Source organism: Sinohyriopsis cumingii, chromosome 2, assembly GCF_028554795.1.
Source record: "Sinohyriopsis cumingii isolate HCF-2022 chromosome 2, ASM2855479v2, whole genome shotgun sequence".
Classification (NCBI taxonomy): Eukaryota; Metazoa; Mollusca; class Bivalvia; order Unionida; family Unionidae; genus Sinohyriopsis; species Sinohyriopsis cumingii.
The window spans coordinates 3911265-3931433 of NC_142962.1; the positions used below are offsets into that span (position 1 = coordinate 3911265).

Sequence of the window (20169 nt, forward strand, 5' to 3'; positions counted from 1 at the left end):
AACAACTTTAATTAAGTAGAGTGGGTTTCAATACCGATTCATGCTTTGCCACTCGAGGTTTCCTGACGATTACATTGTTCTGGAAACTACGTGTGTACTCCACTATGTTTACGAGTCATCTAAATTCTATCAGCAGTATCTACAGCCACCAAGCAAACAAATCGTATCCAAAGAGTTTCAGGTCTGACCATAAGACATGCAGGTTGAGTTGAATGACAAAGCATATGAATATACACAATAACTGTGATGACCCCAGAGCAAAGAAAGTAAACCATAAATTCAAGCAGACTGAATTTGCTCTCTCTCTCTCTCTCTCTCTCTCTCTCGTTTTTCTGAGTAATTTTTTAAAAGCTCTTTGGTTATTGCTGTCTCATTTCGAGGTAGTAAAGAAAAATAGTTTTCATTATCTACAAAAAATCTGAGGCATAGCAAACTTGGACTAAAGTTTAAAATGCTCAAGAGACCCATCTCAGATGCCATCGGGGGCAGATTGAAAGTCAGCTGATGGATTTTTCTTTTGATTGTATAGGACGACTTAAATAATTTGTTAGAACCTTAAGAAAATATTATAAACCAAGCTAATACAAAGAGGATATATCAGATCTCTGGCTGTAAGATTTTTATTTTTATATATAAAAACTTGGTTCACCTGTAAATCTGCGGGTATAAATGCCCTGATTATCATAGACTTGTTTGGCTGTAAGTATAAATACCCTGATTATCATAGACTTCTATGGCTGTAAGTAGACAGACTCCTGTTCCAACATACGTGTATGGCTGTAAGTATAAGGACTCCTGTTCTCACAGACATGTATGGCTGTAAGTATAAACACTCCTGGTCTCATAGACTTGCATGGCTGTAAGTATAAATAACCGATTCTCATAGACTTGTATAGCTGTAAGAATAAATACCCCGATTCTCATAGACTTGTTTGGCTGTAAGTATAAAGACTCGTGTTCTCATAGCTGTAAGTAGAAAGACTCCTGTTCCAACATACGTGTATGGCTGTAAGTATAAGGACTCCTGTTCTCACATACATGTATGACTGTAAGTATAAAGACTCCTGGTCTCATAGACTTGTATGGCTGTAAGTATAAATACCCAATTCGCATAGACTTGTATGGCTGTAAGTATAAAGACTCGTGTTCTCATAGACTTGTATGGCTGTAAGTAGAAAGACTCCTGTTCCAACATACGTGTATGGCTGTAAGTATAAGGACTCCTGGTCTCATAGACTTGTATGGCTGTAAGTGTAAAGACTCATGTTCTCATAGACTTGTATGGCTGTAAGCATAAAGACCCCTGTTCTCATAGACTTGTATGACTGTAAGTATAAATACCCTTCACATAGACTTGTATGGCTGTAAGTATAAAGACTCCTGTTCTCACAGACTTGTATGGCTTAAGTATAAATACTCCTATTCTCATTGACTTGTATGGCTGTGAGCATAACGACCCCTGTTCTCATAGACTTGTATGGCTGTAAGTGTAAATACTCCTGTTCTCATAGACTTGTATGGCTGTAAGTATAAATACTCTATTCTCATAGACTTGTATGGCTGTAAGTATACAGACTCCTGTTCGCATAAACTTGTATGACTGTAAGTGTAAAGACTCCTGTTCCAACAGACGTGTATGGCTGTAAGTATAAGAACTCCTGTTCTCGTAGACTTCTATGGCTGTAAGTATAACGACTCCTGTTCCAACATACGTGTATGGCTGTAAGTATAAGGACTCTTGTTCTCATAGACTTGTATGGCTGTAAGTGTAAAGACTCCTGTTCCAACATACATGTATGGCTGTAAGTATAAGGACTCCTTTTCTCAAAGACTTGTATGGCTGTAAGTATAAATGCTCCTGTTTTCACAGACATTGTGTATAAATAACTTGGTTTTCATAGACCTTTATGACCAGATGTATAAGGTGCCAGGTGGTAAGAATGGTTCTCATAAGCCTGTATGGCTGCAGTTATAATGAAACCCTGATTATCGAAGACCTGTATGACTGCAGGTATAAAGACCCCTGATTATCGAAGACCTGTATGACTGCAGGTATAAAGACCCCTGATTATCGAAGACCTGTATGACTGCAGGTATAAAGACCCCTTCTATCACAGATCATTAGGCTGTAGGTATATCGAATACCTGGAATTCACTAACCTGCACGTCAGCTTGTATCTAGAACGTGGTTCTTAAAAATCCTTTAATGTAATTTCCGTGAGCGATCAGTAAGCTTTAGATATATGTACCTGTAATTCGCAAGAATTTATTGTTACAATCATTCTAGAGGATATCATGCTGTCTATCTATGTGGGATACTTCATTGGCCATTTTGAATTTCTTTGGTTCACACCTGTATGAACTGATTTTTTTATATATACAAATTTCATTTGGCCCAGCCCAGTGGTACTACTTTTCGGACCATTCGCAGAGAATCTCGGGTAACATATATTGCATGCTATTATGTTTACAACTACGAGTGCAGAGTATCGGAAATTGTAGAGTTTGATAAAAATGCATTAACTGACGATATTAATTTCATTTGTAAATAAATGAAAATCGAAATATAAAAGAATGATAAAAAATAATTTACTACTCTCCAGAGAGAGAGAGAGAGGGTTCGGAAATTCCACATTTTCATGCGAGGATAATTTTATCAAAGAAACCTACATTTTAACATTTTTGCAAACATCAGGCAAGGTCGTGGTGACCTCGATGTTTTAAGCGGTAGCCAATTGGTTGGCATCGCCACGCTTTTGTAAATGTCATGCTGTCTATATGTGTGGGACACTTCATTGGCCATTGTGAATTTCTTTTGTTCACACCTGTATGAACTGCTTTTTTTTTAAAATTTCGTTTGGCCCAGCCCAGTGGTACTACTTTTCGGACCATTCGCAGAGAATCTCGGGTAACATATATTGCATGCTATTATGTTTACAATTATGAGTGCAGAGTATCAGAAATTGTAGTTTGATATAAACGCATTAACTGACGATAATAATTTCAAGTTTAAATAAATGAAAATCAAAATATAAAAGAATGATTAAAAAACCAATATATTAATCTCCGGGGGGGGGGGGGGGTCCGGAAATTCCACATTTTCATGCGAGGATAATTTTGTCAAAGAAACCTACATTTTAGTAATTTTGCAAACATCAGGCAAGGTCGTGGTGGGCTCGATTTTGTATGGGGTACCCAGTTAGTGGGCTTCGCCACGCTTTTGTAAATGTCGCAATTGTGTGTTTTGTACGACATTGTGCCCCCCCCCCAAAAATCTTGAAGTTAACATTCCTTTTAGTTCCAAATGCAATTTAAATAAATATTTTTATTAGGACAGAATTTTTTTAGTACAAGTAACAAGATTGAAAAATTCCTCTAAATTGTATCAAGAGTAAGTTTTGATTAAATTGTATTAGAAGTAAATTGATAAATCATACTGAAAGTAATCCTCTACTAAAATATATTGATATTTAATCCATTTATTCGTGTTACAATTATATACTACTATTCAACAATGATTACGCTATTATGATCAAGTACGAACCGTCTTATACAAAACATTACTTGTATCTCTGACTCAGCACAAAAAGAGAGTACATTCATCAGGTTATGGAAATAGCGAACTAGACAGATTCCTAAGATTCCTATGGAGGGCAAATGGGCTGATCTTGCAGAAGTACTTACGTAATAATGTACATAGACCTAGACAATAATCTGTAAGAGACTACGAAGCCTCGCTTTGAGATTCTGGCCTTCGCAAGGAGCTAGGAGCGCGCCATATTTGGCGTTGTCTTAAGAAAGCTAGTATAAAATCCCCAGCCACGGGCCGACACCAGTTTTGCTGGCCAGAAACTCAAACAGGCTTTGTCTTTGCAGGTAAGACAACCGTCTATGTACAATTTTTCATAGCATAAGATTTTTAGTGTTATAAGAATTTTTAGTGTCATAAGAATTTTTAGTGTTAAGATGTTAACCTAACATCAGTATGTTTAAACATTAGATAATTTTAATATTTCTTTGCTATTCTTTAATATAATGTATCGGAAAGTTTAATTGTTTGAAGAACTCATATTTACTTATAATTATATTATTGATTATAGTAAAAGTAACGTTCGCTACCAACTTCATACTCAGTAATGGTTAATTTGGAAATAAAATACTCTTTAAATAATAGAGTTTAATATGCTGACATTTTAGAATAAATTCAGTAAAATATATTTCAATTACGGTATTAGTCTGAAATATTGAATTTTAGATTCTTTTGCTATTGTGAATTTATTCGATATTTAATTATCTGTATTACATTCTAAAGGGCGGATATTATACAAGTATAATGTTGGTAAGTGAAAGAATATCGTAGTTTTATATGTATTTCTTATATCCGTAGATTGAGCTTGTTGTAGCTTGATATTGAAATGTAAGTTTATATGTTGAGTATTTCAATAAAGTTTTGCTGGCCAGAAACTCAAACAGGCTTTGTCTTTGCAGCTCGATCCCGAGTACCTTCAATTCCCCAAGAATGTAGTCACGTCTTCATCATCGAGTGACACTACATCAAATGACTTGAACTTCCTTCCTTTCTTCTCTCTCTCTCTCTCGGAATTGAGAAACGGATTGACTTAGAGTTTACGAAGCAAATCTTCACGTAAAACCTGATGAAGAAATCTTTTCGTAAAATTTTCATAGACTTAAATACAAGTATTTGAATTTGACTTCCCTTCAAGAAAAGTTGAACCTGTCTGATCAAAAAGTTGAGCGAAAAATAAATTCAGGCCAAGCTTTGCTGTGATTCAGAGAAGTGCTTAATGTGTTTGAGAAGGGAGACAATGTCAGTAGGGTAATTCGGTCAGTTTAGGGGCCGTCCATTTAGTACGTACGCATGGGGGGGGGGAGAGGGTAACCCAAATGCATACGCTTGCGTATGGGGGGGGGTGTCTACTGATAATGTACGTACGCATAGGAAAGGGGGGGTGGGGTGGTTTGAAACCTCGATAATAATTTGTCTAATACGACACCTGTTCGACTGGGTTCAGTCGGGGTTTGAATTTTAGCGAACACGAGACAAGCTGTTTAAAGTTATTTCTTTGATGCAGCCAGACATTCAACGTCGGTGGACTATCTGTTTTATTAAACACGTTAATATTAATAATCCTTTATGGTTTCTGCTTGGATTAAATATAGGCCGCTCTATATAATTGGGGGACGGGGAGCGTCAAGAGTACGTACGCAGTTGGGGTGTGTAGAAAAAGTACGCATGTGTACAGGGACGGGGAGGGGTCAAGCTTTGCCAGATTTTTGCGTACGTACTAAATGGATGGCCCCTTACTGGTCAAAACACAAGTGCGCTGTTGGTCTCGAATATTCTGCAAGAAACAATACAATCGAAAATAAATAATTATCGATGCACCGACCTTTTTCTTAACCGCCCCAATACATTTTAACAGCTTTGATAATACACTGAATTAAAAACGTATAAATTCATTAAAATGTTACTTTAAATGTAAAAAACAGGCGTTATATGTGAGTACTTTTGAGAGAAAAAAGAAAATGACAGAATGTGCTCGCCGTGTGAGCGACTGTACCCGACGCTGTGACGCCTTGATATCTGCGTTATGCAAAAGGTCCGTTATAACAATGAAATAGAATAAGAGTTCTTATTAGTCACTTAGATTCTACTTTCAGTGCTGATTTCGTTTCTACCAAATATTGATATTAAAGTCAATTTTGAACAAATTCAAATTGTATAATACAGGGCACCATATGCACTGCGCACGCACCCAAGGAGTAACTGAATTTACTTAAGTTGACATTTTTAACGTCAGTTTATATCAATCATTATAGTTTATCGATCTTTTCAACCAAAATTAAGTTAAAAGAAATTAATAAATAACACACAAGAAATGTTACAAAAAGAACTAACCAACATGTAATTTATAATTTGCATGGAATATATATCTTGTGCATTTATCCAACGGATTCTTCATCTTTAATTTTACTTATATTGACTTATATTGACTTAATTTCTCATAGAGGCTGTAGGTATTGAACCAAATTGGAGTCAATTTGTGCCAGGTTGCCTGGAAACTAGGAGTCATTTTTTGATTTGCTGATAGCAAATTACTAATATCTATCTCTTTTTTTTTCTTTTTTTTTTTTTTGATGCACAGGACAATGTGAGGTTGGAACACATTAATGATTTGCGGGGGGGGGGGGAGAGTTTCACATATTTTGTTTTTTAGTGTTAATCTTAAAGTTTCTATTTATAACTTCAGTACAATATGAACCAATAAACACCATTCAGTAAGATTTGGTTCATGCTGCACTGAACAATAAAAATAAAGACCAATCCTAAACGATCAATCCTTAATTAAAAACATGTCGGACGTACAAGAAGTCATAAAAGAACATTCTTCATACAAAGTCTACTACAACGGTTGGTGTCGGACTCTCATACCGGGCTAATGCATACCTCTTGATTGGTAAAGCTTGACCAGAGTCCATATTCTGCCAGTGTCCATTACTCATGGATACCTCTTGATGGGTAAAGCTCGACCAGAGTTCATATTCTGTAAGTGTCCACTACTCATGCATACCTCTTAAAGGGAAAAGTTCGTCCAGAGTATCGATTCTGCCAGTGTCCATGATTCACGCATACCTCTTGAAGGGTAAAGCTCGACCAGAGTACATATTTTGTCAGTGTCCACTGACAATAGAACATATTCTTGTCAAGTGTGTCGACTTCCTTTCTGTGAGACATAACTATTTTCACGAGAACTGATGAAACAAACTGCATGACCGTGTACGATTCTTGAAAGAATTTTAATTTTTGAGAGAATCTGGTTATATAACACATTTTGACCATTTGTTTCAAATATCTAATAATTTTACAGTTATCTTTTTTTAGAATACATTTTGCAGAATTGTAACATCTTGACGATTTGCATTTATTTTGTTGTACTTGTTGTTTGGAACGGTTTATTATCCGACATTTGTGTGCATTTCATTTTTACAATACCTTAAGTTGGCACCACAAAATCACCATTATACCGTTGTGCTGTAAAACTGTACAATATGCATAATGTATATATTACTACAATGGCATGGGTAATCACTTGATACAGAAGACTGTTAAACAAATCCTCTTATATCGTTTTTAACAAAGGTAAAAAATGATAGTTAAGTTACAAATGCAACCCGCTGCATTCATGCATTGAGTTATCATTCAATATCATCTTTGAAGTAAACAAAATTCTGAAGTTTTGCAGCGTTGGCTGATATTTTTATAATAACGATGACTAAGGACTAGCAAACAATTATGTTAACGTTAAAATATCTTTTGTGGGATAGCATAAGTATTATTATATGTTGCCCCATTTCTCTATAAGTTTTGTCCACGCTGATGTCTGTTTTATATATGATTATTCCATTTGTTTTTATCCACACAAAAGTACTCCTTGATAATCCCATTTCATTATCACCGTCGTGATGTACACGATGTTAATCAGAACACTTTGAGGCTTCTCTGGTACAATAGCGCAAAGGCCCGACAGTTTCCATTGGTCCAAGGTGTCACTTTTATGCCCTAATACCCAACAGGAAGGAGCTGTGTTACCCTTGTCTGTCTCACCTTGTTTAAATTTCACCTGTAGGTCATATCTGGCACCGTGGTGGGGCATCTATGTTTCGTGAACACATTTCTTGATCTATTTATAAAGACCTTGATATTCAGACATCGCATTCATAATTCATAAAACGTTCGAGACAAAATTTACCATAAAGTTTGAGATCAAATTTATTATGTCTGAACCTGTTGGTGATAAGTGCTTCTTTATTAGCATGTTTAAGGTAAATTCCCGTCCTAATGATGTTATTACATCATGAAGATAAGAACACATTACTCTGATTTGAAGTAAAATTGAGACTATATGAAAAAATTAAAATGTTCTTGATAATAATTCGGTGTCTATCATGAAAAATTCTCCCTTTATTAGCTCATGTAGACAAATAAAGTTTTTCTCGCCAACAAGACAAAAAGTGTTTGAAGAGAAATGGAAAGTATTCAATTCAATGGCTATGGTGTAAGTTGCAGAGATGGTATAATACCGTCGAACGTGCAATCACTTATCCTTCCTTGCGGCAAGTAATGTTTTCTGAATTTGGGCACATGATATTATTCGTGTGAAGTTACTGAGAAATGATTGTCTTAGTGCGTGCCAGAGAAACTAATTAGCAAAAGTGGAAGAAAATGTGAAACATTTCTGATCCACGGAAATGATGAAAAAGTTCTTCCGATAATTTTATATATTACCAGGGAACTCGTTCGATTGGTGTTCATCTTGATATGCATACACAAGATCGGATGATATGATTAATTTCTTGTAGGACGCTTGGAAAGAAGGTAACATTCAATGTCTTTTCTATCTAATTTTCTCATGGAGGAAGATTTATGTAGCAAAATTTACCAGTCTCTCTTTCTTCTGGAAGAACTCTTTTTATTCCGTAAGCGTGTACGATTTGGAATTTTTAAAATACTTTTCGCGTTTTGAGATAACAGTTAGTTTCTAATATTTGTCGGACTGACATATATTTCGAGTAGAAAAATGCTTTTCGTGTGGAATTCCGACTGTCTTCACTCTAAACTAGGAACTGTTAAAAAGCTGTAAACAACAATTCCATTTTTTGTTCTTTGTTTGACATATAACACTGTAGGACACACGGTACTAATGATATGGAAAAACGGGAACCAGCCTGGAAATGGGTGAACATAAAATAGTGTATATATGGGTTTGGCTGATCAGGATTGTTTAATAATGTAAGTTATGTTTTAGGAAAAAGAATCTTTTGAGAGTTATGCTAGTTGTAAGTGAAAATATAGAAACGTTGTTTTATTGATGGAATTTCAGTCCTTTAACAGTTCTGAGTTTGGCACACTCATGACTAAAACTAGCACCTGACTCTTTGGTGCGTTATGAAAGCACATATTTCAAACACGTGCAGGTCAAGAAAATGCCGCGGCTCATATCCTTTCCTCTGTACAGAAGCTGACATCCAGGTTTCATCTATACTGATAAATATAGGTTTGATCATGAGCACTCAAAAATTTTAAGTTATTGAATTTTTAATATGGTATTTTCATAGGTTTACTATGGAAACTGAATTAGTACCGTGAGTCCTATAGACAGCCACAGCAATACAGTGACTCCACATATGCAAGTGCAACTAACTTTACTTCAAATACAATCATATGGTTATAGTTTTGGATAACAAGCAATATTAATACCTTTTGCAAACCACAGGGCGACTTTAAGTGGGATATTAAACACATATCCAGATATATCAACTGTTGCCATGAAGGGATGGGGAGCAGTGTGTACATTTGACTATGTTAGGTGGAGTGTTTTGCACTTTGGTTTATATTTAAACAATACATATATAAAATGTATACAATTTACCATGTATATAGTATTTATGGTAAGCAATGTGATATTTTCTAGTTGTGTTTTAAAACATTATGCTTCAGATATGATCACTTAGGTCTCTTCCACCATGCTTAATGGTGATGACCTCGCGTGACTTTGCATCCCACTAATTTCTAAGTTCATAGTTTGCGTTTTAATGGACTTATGTCTAACTTACTTAAGTTGTAAATTATGTTTTCTGGGAGGAATTTTAGGTATTTTTTGTCATTTAAATCTCTTTTTCTGTAATAATACATGTACATATAGATGGTCGCCTTGACCTTTTACTCATTAATTACATAATATGACAAGGCTGGTAATATATTTCAGTATTAAATTGAAGAGAGATAAATGGCGATATTAAGAAAGATGATTCTTTTTAGACAGCTTTATTTTAATATTTTTTTCTTCTGATTTTCTTAAAGCTCAACTATTTAAATGTTGCCTAAAATGCACCATTGCTCTTTAGGTGAACATGAACGTGCAATATAATTTAATATTCACAAATGTAATCTTTGACAAGCAGGACTATGCACATTGCTTACTTATGTATTGATACTATTCCTAGGACTGTCAAGAAAGTCAAGGGTGGATATAGGACACACGGTACTAGTAATATGGAAAAGCGGGAACCAGCCTGGAAATGGGTGAACACAAAATAGAGTATACATGAGTTTGGCTGACCAGGATTGTTTAATAATGTAAGTTATGTTTTAGGAAAAAAGAATCTTTTGAGAGCTTATCCTAGTTGTAAGTCATTTTTTTTTAGAGACATTGTTTTATTGATGGAATTTTAGTCCTTTAACAGTCTTGAGTTTGGAACACTCATTACTAAAATTAGCACTTGACTCTTTGGTGCGGAATTGAAAGCACATGTTTCAAACACATGCAGGTCCAAAAAAATGCTGCGGCTCATATCCTTTCCTTTACACAGAAGCTGAAATCCAGGTTTCATCTATAATGATAAATATAGGTTTGAACATGAGCACTAAAAAAAATATAAGTTACTGAATTTTTAATATCATGGAGTTTGCATGGGTTTACTATGGGAACTGAAGTAGTACCGTGAGTCCTGTAGATGCAGTTAGATAGTGAATTTAAAAAAGGGAGCGTCATTCATCCACAGAAGTGACTTTGCGGTCTCCTTGAACCATCTTACCAGAACAAAACATACTTGTCCTGATGTCGAGGAGACAGAAAGTTCGAAGAAGTGACGATATGCACACGGATTTGACATCGGACGCCCGATTTCTGTTTGACGCGATACGACAGGGCAAGCGGCATCTTATCCGTTTCATCCTGGAAGCGGCCATGATAAACATTGTGGACGCGAGGGATCTACATGGAAAGACACCTCTGATTCAGTGCTTGAATACAAAGGTATATTCCTAATGTCATGTTTACCCCTAAATCTGTGATAAATTTATTAGTTTATTTGTTTGTTTGTTTTGTTTTGTTTTTTGGTTTTGGTGACATCACTGCTCCATTATAGCACTGTTCATGGTAAATCCAAAACTTAACCGCGGTATAAGCGAGGCCACTTAATATCGAGACATGTTCCAGCATTGCTGTGATAATAGTGTATAAAGCGCAGAAATTGGCACAAAACATAAAATGGGCATTTTGTGATTCAAAACGATATTTATAGTAGGTTGTCATTAGTCATCGATTAAAACTAGGTTAAATAAGTAGCAATAATAAAGCAAAATATATCCGATTTAATGGGATCTATAATAATTCCTGCGTTATAGTAGGCACAGCGATATACTAAGGGGCTTTGTAGTGAGGGTACACCGTACGATCTATTATATCCTGCGCAGAACAACACCGATCTTAGTGCATATCGTTTAACTCGTATATAGCATCGTCAGACCAATTCCGTGAATAATCATCATACCTAATACACGCCCACTGCGATTTCGGATTTTTTTTAAGCCAATGCTTTTTAACGACCAGTATATGTTTTAATGATATTTTACTCCCTTTCCTATGAGTGAAAAATCGGTTTTAAAATGTGCTTTGTTTCTAAAGGGACTTTACGCACCAGGGTGCGTTCTTTCACCTCCAGTAAAATTTGAAGTTTATGTTTCATAGACTACATTGATGTTTGCATACATTAATTAAAGGCTTTCTCATGAGTGTGTTCTTTTTATTGTCCCATCTAATTATTGTGTACTATGTGTTGTGCCTCTGTCATTAATTTTTGTCCAATCATGCTGTGTACTTTGTCCTGTCATACCTCATTACTGTGTAATATGTCATTTCCTATCTCATTACTGTGTACTGTGCATTGTCCCATCTCATTGCTGTGTAATGTGTGTTGTCCCATCTTATTGCTATGTACTGTGTGTTGTCCTATCTCATTACTGTGTACTGTGCATTGTCCTATCTCATTGCTCTGTACTGTGCATTGTCCTATCTCATTGCTCTGTACTGTGTGTTGTCCTATCTCATTACTGTGTACTGTGCATTGTCCTATCTCATTGCTCTGTACTGTGTGTTGTCCTATCTCATTACTGTGTACTGTGCATTGTCCTATCTCATTGCTCTGTACTGTGTGTTGTCCTATCTCATTGCTCTGTACTGTGTATTGTCCCATCTCATTGCTATGTACTGTTATGTTGTCCTATATCATTACTGTGTACTGTGTATTGTCCTATCTCGTTGTGTACTCTGTGTTGTCCTATCTCATTGCTGTGTACTGTGTATTGTCCTATCTCATTGCTGTGCACTGTGTATTGACCTATCTCATTGCTGTCTACTGTGTATTGTTCTATCTCATTGTTGTGTACTGTGTGTTGTCCTATCTCATTGCTGTGTACTGTGCATTATCCCATCTCATTGCTGTGTAATGTGTGTTGTCCTATCTCATTGCTGTATACTGTGTATTGTCCTATCTCATTGCTGTGTACTGTGTATTGTCCTATCTCATTGCTGTGTACTGTGTATTGTCCTATCTCATTGACGTGTACTGTGTATTGCTCTATCTCATTGCTCTTTACTGTGTATTGTCCTATATCATACGATAGACGTTCAACATCAGCAAAATAAATCTTCTTCAATTTCGATTCTTAAAGGAAATGTATATTGTCAAAATATGAGTAAATAAATAGAACATGATGTGCTCTCACGAATTTGTCAATCTATCGATCTATTTATACACATGGTACAAGATGATGAAAAAGATTTTTACAAAGAGAAATAATGACATGAACAAGTAATCATTGTGGAATAGTAATAATAATAATAATAATAATAATAATAGTTTCAAGAATTCATATGTCACGTCAATGTCTGAGAAATGAGAAATGTGTCTACAAACAATAATTAATAAATTTTCATATGTGATATATTTCTGAAAATGCTTTCTGAGGAACACGTGATCTTAAAAAATTATGTTTGCAGACAGTGGTTGCAAAATTTAGACTTGCATGCGCGAAGTCACTGAAAAATATGATAACACCACACAGACCGCAATTTTTTAATGATTTTTTTTTGCATTGGTTTGATAAAGTTTGCATCCAGCATTTGATATTTAAGGTTTGATAAGTTTATTATAAATACGGTACAACCGAAGCCTCCAATTGTTTTCAAACGGAAATATTCTTTAAGCCCAACGACTTTCTGTCATTCCCATTCATTGCATGAAATCCACCAACTTTCGGTCATTCCCATTCAATGTCTAAAAACCCAATGACTTTCGGTCGTTCCCATTCAATGCCTAAACTCCAATGAGTTTCGATCATTCCAATTCAATGCATTAAATCCAACAAATTTCGGTCATCCCGATTCAATGTCTAAAAACCCAATGAGTTTCGATCATTCAAATTCAGTTCATTAAATCCAACAAATTTCGGTCATTCCCATTCAATGTCAAAAACCCAATGACTTTCGGTCATTCCCATTCAATGCCTAAACTCCAATGAGTTTCGATCATTCAAATTCGATGCATTAAATCCAACAAATTTCGGTCGTTCCCATTCAATGCCTAAACTCCAATGAGTTTCGATCATTCCAATTCAATGCATTAAATCCAACAAATTTCGGTCATTCCCATTCAATGGATAAACTCATTCTCATTCGATACACAAATATATAAAAACAAACAAAAAAAACCCCCAAACAAAACAATGACATAAAATTCCATGCCTTTAGGACATTCCCATTCAATGCATGAAATCCAAATGATTTTATAGCATTCCCATTCAATGCAAAAATCCGAAAATTTATCTTCTGAAATCAGATCATCTCCCAGTTTTTTAAATAAAAAAAAACTCAGCAACAACAACATTAACAAAAACAATCAACTTCTGAGAGAACTTCAAAAGACAATTAGTATTTGTTTAAAAAGTGACTTTGGAGGTACTGAAAACACAAGTGTAACGGATTAGTCCTGATTGTAATGTCACCTTCACTTTTCTTAGTGTACTGCCTGGTCTATCGATTTACACAAGTTTCACATCTCGCACAGGAAAACAAATCTCCACGTTGAGACCTATACCACCCCCTGTTTGAAACTAAGTATTCCTACGAAATTGCAAATCATCTATAACAACCAATTACTTTTTAATGTAAACCCTGTAGCGTCGATTATATTATTTTTCATTCCAGGAAGAGCAGTCTCGTGATGCACTCGTCCGGCTTCTGTTACATTTTGGCGCTGATGTGAATAACCGGGACGATTTCGGACGAACCGCACTGAGTTATGCTTGTGAGAAATCGTGTAATGATGTGGTCAGGATCCTTGTCAGGCATCCCAACATAGACCCCGACGTATACGACATGGATGGTACAATTTTTTTCACATTTGATTGACATAACAAAACTAAGGAAAAGTGGTGAATATCAAGAACAAAACTCGATATCAATAGCACGTCTAGGTTGCGCGTAGGATATTGCGCGATCGGATGTAGTCTGGATACTCATTTGAATATCAGCTTCTTCAAAATTCAAGACTTTCTGTTTACAATTTGCACATCCACTTCTCAAACACTTTGTGCGTATTATAAAGTAAAATTCAATCAAGATGATAGAGTTATCAGTTTTACAGTACGCAAACTCGGATAGGCCATGCCACAAGGTTGCACATTTGCCGGGCAACCCGAGTTGCCTGGCAACCCGAGTTGTTAGTGGTCCATGTGGTGTGTGTGTGTGTGTGTGTGTGTGTGTGTGTGTGTGTGTGTAGCTTTAACAAATTTTCAGCCATATCGCTACGATGTCTGCTGTGTGGCAGTTTATAGTGATGTCTAGACATGTAGCATGATGTCCCGCCCAGTCACATTATCCTGACACCAGGCCAACCAGTCCTAACATTAACCTCTTAACGCTGAGCGCCTAGCAAAGCAGCTGTTGGTACCATTTTCTTAAGTCTTTGGTATGGCTCGGTCGGGGTTCGAACCCGCGACCTCCCGCATCCGAAGCGGACGCTCTAGCTACTAGGCCACCGGAGCAGACCGGTCCTTGTGGATCATAGATGTGCTGAAGTTGTTTGATACTTGCCAAGAGGTCAACTGTCACGTCAACTTGGAAACATATTTATCTACTTAATATATATTAAGAACTCTAAAAGTTTAGTGGTCAGAAAATGTTAAAATAAATGTATAGATTAGATATTCAGCGTCGATAATACAAACATTTATCTTAATTGATGTAACATGCTCTGTTTATGACCCACATCATGCTCTGCGTGGTTTCTGAAGCTGTGGAAACTGAATATCTGAAGACAAACGCCGATTATTGATGAGTGACCTCTCACTCTCGCACTTTTCAGCTGAAGGATTAAACATGGGCTGCTGAAGTACAAAGCGAGTAGCGAGTAGTTTGATGACCGGTGGTACAACCACAAGATTAAGAATCGCGATAGAGTTTCTCATATCAAGCCCTCCTTGGCATTTAAATTACGTTTTATATCATAGTGGCGTACAAAATCAAGGTAAATAAGATGACCTTTCAAATATTTTTTTTTTTCATCAGGTAACACTCCACTCATCTACAGTGCAATGGTTGGCAATGACATCGCTGTGGAAATCCTTATTCGCCACTTTCGTCGTCTGGGGCTTCAGGTAGATCATGCCAATAAAGACGGATTCACGGCTTTACTAATGGCTGTAAAACACGGCCACACTACTTGCGCTCAGATCCTAGTTAGACAGGGTAAAGCGTCGGTGCACGTGAGAGACCAGAAGTATTTCATGAATGTCGATCAGTGGCTGGAGCGTCAAGGGCTTACGGCAGATGACGTATTACCCAAGAGAGAGGATGGGCGTGGAAGAGCAAGATTTATGAAGGTGGCTCGGTTAGCAGCATTATGTTCCGCAGGAAGCAAGCCTGGACTGTCGAAACATGCAGACGATTACCGTTATTATCAATCAGTGCTGGTTAAGTCTCTATCACTTGATGATGAAGATGCGAGTTCCAAAGACTCGGATGCTACTAACTTATCTGAAGAAAGTCTGCCAAAAGTAAAGCCCACTCCACCATCTATACCGAAAGCGTCAAGACCTGAATGGACTCGGAGAGTATATCCTTCGCAGGACAGACCAAAACTAAAACACCAAGCAACGCAGACGTTTGATAGCGACATTGAGGGAGAATTTGAACGCATTTCTAAATCTCAGGATATACGCAGGCATCGGTTCAGGAATAGTGTGTCCAATGCCGATAGGACGGAGAAAGAAGTTAAGAAAATGTCGAAGAGATGTTCATTGCCAGAGATTAAGAGCAGGACAACATCAAAAGGTAGTATGATGCACCTGTCTGAGTTGCAGTCTAAAAGATCATTGGAACACCTTCCCGACATGATCTTTGCCAAAGTAGATAGCGGAAGCGGAAAGATGTTGAATCTCAAGCTAAAGCCGGACCGTGTCAAGGACAAGTTCTTCTGGCGGCCATGCTTTGACACAGATGACGCTTCTAGTCGAGTAGATGTCTTCACAGATCAGGCAGAAGTGTCATCGCCTGAGAGTGATGATTCTACCACGTCTCCCGTACATACTCCTATTTTCTAGACTCCGTTCTCCGTGTCATTGTTTTGCAGATTTTACTTCACGTGTTTGTTTATGCTTATGTCTGTTCCAGTTTCGTGATCAATCCTCGTCTGTCCGTTCCACGTTTCATCTTTCTGATTCTTTCTTACTCTCCGACATATTTAAAGAGCAACCAATAACAAAAGTCCCAGACTGAGTTTAACGATTGACCATTTAGTGATCCAACCCATGTATTTTTCAAATGATGTTGATTTTGTTCACGAATCAGCACCACTAGGTTAGCATCGTTTCTCTTCAAAACCTCTTTCACTTTTTCTGATGTATTTTTATGGTTTTTAAAACAAACTTGATTGTAAACATAAGCTGATCTAAGTTTGATGAATTTGTGTTTTTTTGCACAGTCGTATGACTCCTGTACTCTAATGGTGCTTTGTGGATTTATAGCAATCGAAGTACCTATACAGTTTTTTATTATTATATGAATATGTTCCTAATAGCACACACAAGAGGAGAGTGTACGTGCATTTCTTTCCTTTTCTATTCTTATCGAATACCATAATTCAGTTTGGAGACAAATTGTACAAGCCTTAAATATCAGTAGTTTCCGATAAAGAGACCGATATATATATATATATATATATATATATATATATATATATATATATATATATATATATATATATATATATATATATATATATATATATGGCAATATCAATTCAACGTACTCCTCTATTAATGTGTAAATACGATGTACAAAGGTTCTAATGACTCAAGGGGTATATCCTGACAGAATATGAGTTTTGAGAATCGTGCGTTTCCTTTATCGGATGATATTTTAGCCTCTAACTTGACTGAGTAATTTGATCATCAGAGTATAAATGCAGTTACTTATCACATAGTTGGTCACTTTACATACAGTTTTTGCGATTCGTTACTTTTGAGATATCAAGACGTAAACGTATCACTTTTAGCGAACTTGATTGGTCAATATTACGCCAATGAAAACCTTGGCTGCAACCGTTGGAATTTTCCTTGCCCCGCCTTCTGAAGCGAATTTATTGTAACAATTACTATCCACATTATGGCCGCTGTTTTTTTTTTCTTCAACAGATAGCCTAATTAATATAGGAAAAAAAATGTGCGACTACCACACTTCAGTTACGTAGGTTAAAATTTGGTCCATTTACTCTACACAGACAAAAACTAGAACAAGAGTAAAGTTTTGAATAGGTAGATTCAAATGATGTACCAAATGATTTTACATCAGATGACCTTTTCCTGCATGGGACTGAAAAGTCCCCATTTCCTCGCTTCTGTCGAAACTGCGACTGTCACCTCGAAACGAAATTTGACACTTTCTTGCTCAAACACGTGTTCTATTTTCTACCTCATTTTACAACGTTTTTTTTGTTTTTTATATTTGTCACTGGGAATCAGTTTGCATTTAGATCGTTTCAGGTTTATGACATCACAAATATATGACAATGAGTAATGATTTCATTTGAAAAATGAAAACAAGTAATGACGAAAAAGAGTGGAATGGAAGAAACTTACTTTAGTATTCATAACGACATAATACACTGCACACTTGGATTTGGATTTTTTAAAAATAGCTTTAACAATTTTCAGTCATATCGCTACGGTATCTACAGTGTGACAGTTTATACTGATGTCTAGCACTGGGGCATCATGCCGAAGACATGTAGCATCATGTCCCACCCAGCCACATTATCCTGGCACCAGGCTGACCAAGCTAGGCAGCTGTTAGGACCAATTTTTTACGTCTTTGATATGACTCGGCTGGAGTTCTAACCCGCGACCTCCCGTATCCGTGGCGGACGCTCTAACCACTTTGCCACCGAAGCGGTTCAGTTACTAACCATAGTGAAGCCAAGTAAACTAACATTAAAACGTGGGGCCTCTTTTTAAGCTGGTGTACTTTATATGACGGTGTCTGCTAATTTAAATTAGAAGCAGTCTGTCATAAACAGTGAAATGCGCTATTGCTTTATGAAGATTATCGTAAGACATAGAGCAATTTCGTTCGGACTTCGTGGTTTACAGACAACGTACTAATTACATCATTATTTTCTACATGATATTTAATATCAATATTGCGATTGTTTACGTGATCATTCTCTTAAATTGTGTGTATTGGAATCTACAATATGACTTTAATTTTTAGACCGTATTTGTTATGCAACACAATATGCTATCAGCCTAACCGATAATATTATCGATTTATTTCACTTATAATCACATATCTTGTATACAAGCAAATTATATTTTTTTTTCTATATGCTTCATCTGTGTAATGCAACGAAAAGTTGTTTATCTTACTAGAGACTATACTTGTCGATGGATTAGATTTTAGCATCGCAGATTGCATCCGTGCATTCGGAATACATATGTAAAACTTTATATATATATATATATATATATATATATATATATATATATATATATATATATATATATATATATATATATATATGCGTTTGTACAACTGCTAATTGTATTTATATTACATTAAATTAGTCAAAAAGTAATTCTTGTGTTATGCATCTCAGGCTCATCACTAAATTAACTCTCTAACTCTCTCTCTCTCTCTCTCTCTCTCTCTCTCTCAAATGACAATGATCCTTATCACCGCATAACTCCGTTTTTCCATCTTAGCTCTATTTTCTCTTACACTACCTGATGAAATTCGCTAAGCTTGGAATATTAGTTCTGTTCTTCGTAAAGGTTTATATTGTTTTTAATTCACTTCTCTGGTATCGTTCAGATGGGGCCAGGTCAAATCTACAAAAGTTGACAATTGTTTGAATATTTATTGCCACATTTTAGACATGTTTTCTGATCAGGAGTCACATAATGTAGGTAACGTACTTAGGGCTAAGATGTAGGGTTCACTTATTTTGGATGATGGTGGGCACGGTGGGCTAGAAAGGGGTGGGTGGGGTAATATGCATTAAAGGCATGGAAACTAGCAATGGAAAGCCATGCTCGAGTGTTTAGATTCACATAAACTGAATTTGAATAAAGAGGACAAAATGGAAAACGGAACTGACTAGATGGTTTTGATATGGCTTTGATATGAGTATATGAAAAAGGTAATAAGAGCAAAAACAGAAATTCTAATATTAATACTACTACTACTAATAATAATAGAAGAAGAAGAATCAGTAATAGCGAGCTGTCTATACCTACATACCTCCTCGAGCGCGTGTTTTGCAATAAACACGTACATGCAGCACTAATATAGTCGTGGTGAAAATAGCTTAATATAATCTAATTCGGGAACAAAATTACAGCTTTGATCTTTTTGGCAGAGACAATTATGAACTAATTCTATCTGCGGATAATATTATTTTTTTCTAAAGAGAAATTACAATTATTCATGAATAAACTTTATTTTTGTCCGCCTAGGAAAATAATTTGCGTTTAAAATAATTCAGTTCCATTTACTGTGTGGGCAGTTCTCCACTGACTGCAAGTACTGCCCAGTGTGTGTCCGGTTTATATTTCTTCATTATGGTAATACCTTTAACTTGTCTGCGAGTACCGCACAGAGTACCGCCAAATGTTCGTACCTATTTGTTTAATGATTAAATCATCTATATTTTAGACTTAAATTCCCAGGGAAATTCCTACGTCTGCAGACATCGTTCTGGAGCGGAGATTATTTTTAAAAAAACGCTGAACTCTCGAGTTCAGACTTG

The 20169-nt window shown here is 36.2% G+C and overlaps 1 protein-coding gene across 1 annotated transcript; it reads left to right on the forward strand.

The window, feature by feature from the left end:
- The first annotated feature begins 10568 nt into the window (after positions 1-10568).
- On the forward strand, positions 10569-17044 carry LOC149804256 (uncharacterized). Its single transcript, XM_089932409.1, has 3 exons — positions 10569-10838; positions 14070-14247; positions 15432-17044. Exons 1-3 carry the CDS (start codon positions 10641-10643, stop codon positions 16463-16465), a joined length of 1410 nt encoding a protein of 469 aa, XP_089788535.1. The 5' UTR covers positions 10569-10640; the 3' UTR covers positions 16466-17044.
- Positions 17045-20169: the final 3125 nt, after the last annotated feature.

Coding starts and splice junctions, on each gene's coding strand:
- LOC149804256 (XM_089932409.1), top strand. CDS start 10,641: ATGTCGAGGAGACAGAAAGTTCGAAGAAGTGACGATATGCACACGGAT. Junction 10,839..14,069: donor TTCAGTGCTTGAATACAAAG/GTATATTCCTAA, acceptor TTTTCATTCCAG/GAAGAGCAGTCTCGTGATGC. Junction 14,248..15,431: donor CGACGTATACGACATGGATG/GTACAATTTTTT, acceptor TTTTTTCATCAG/GTAACACTCCACTCATCTAC.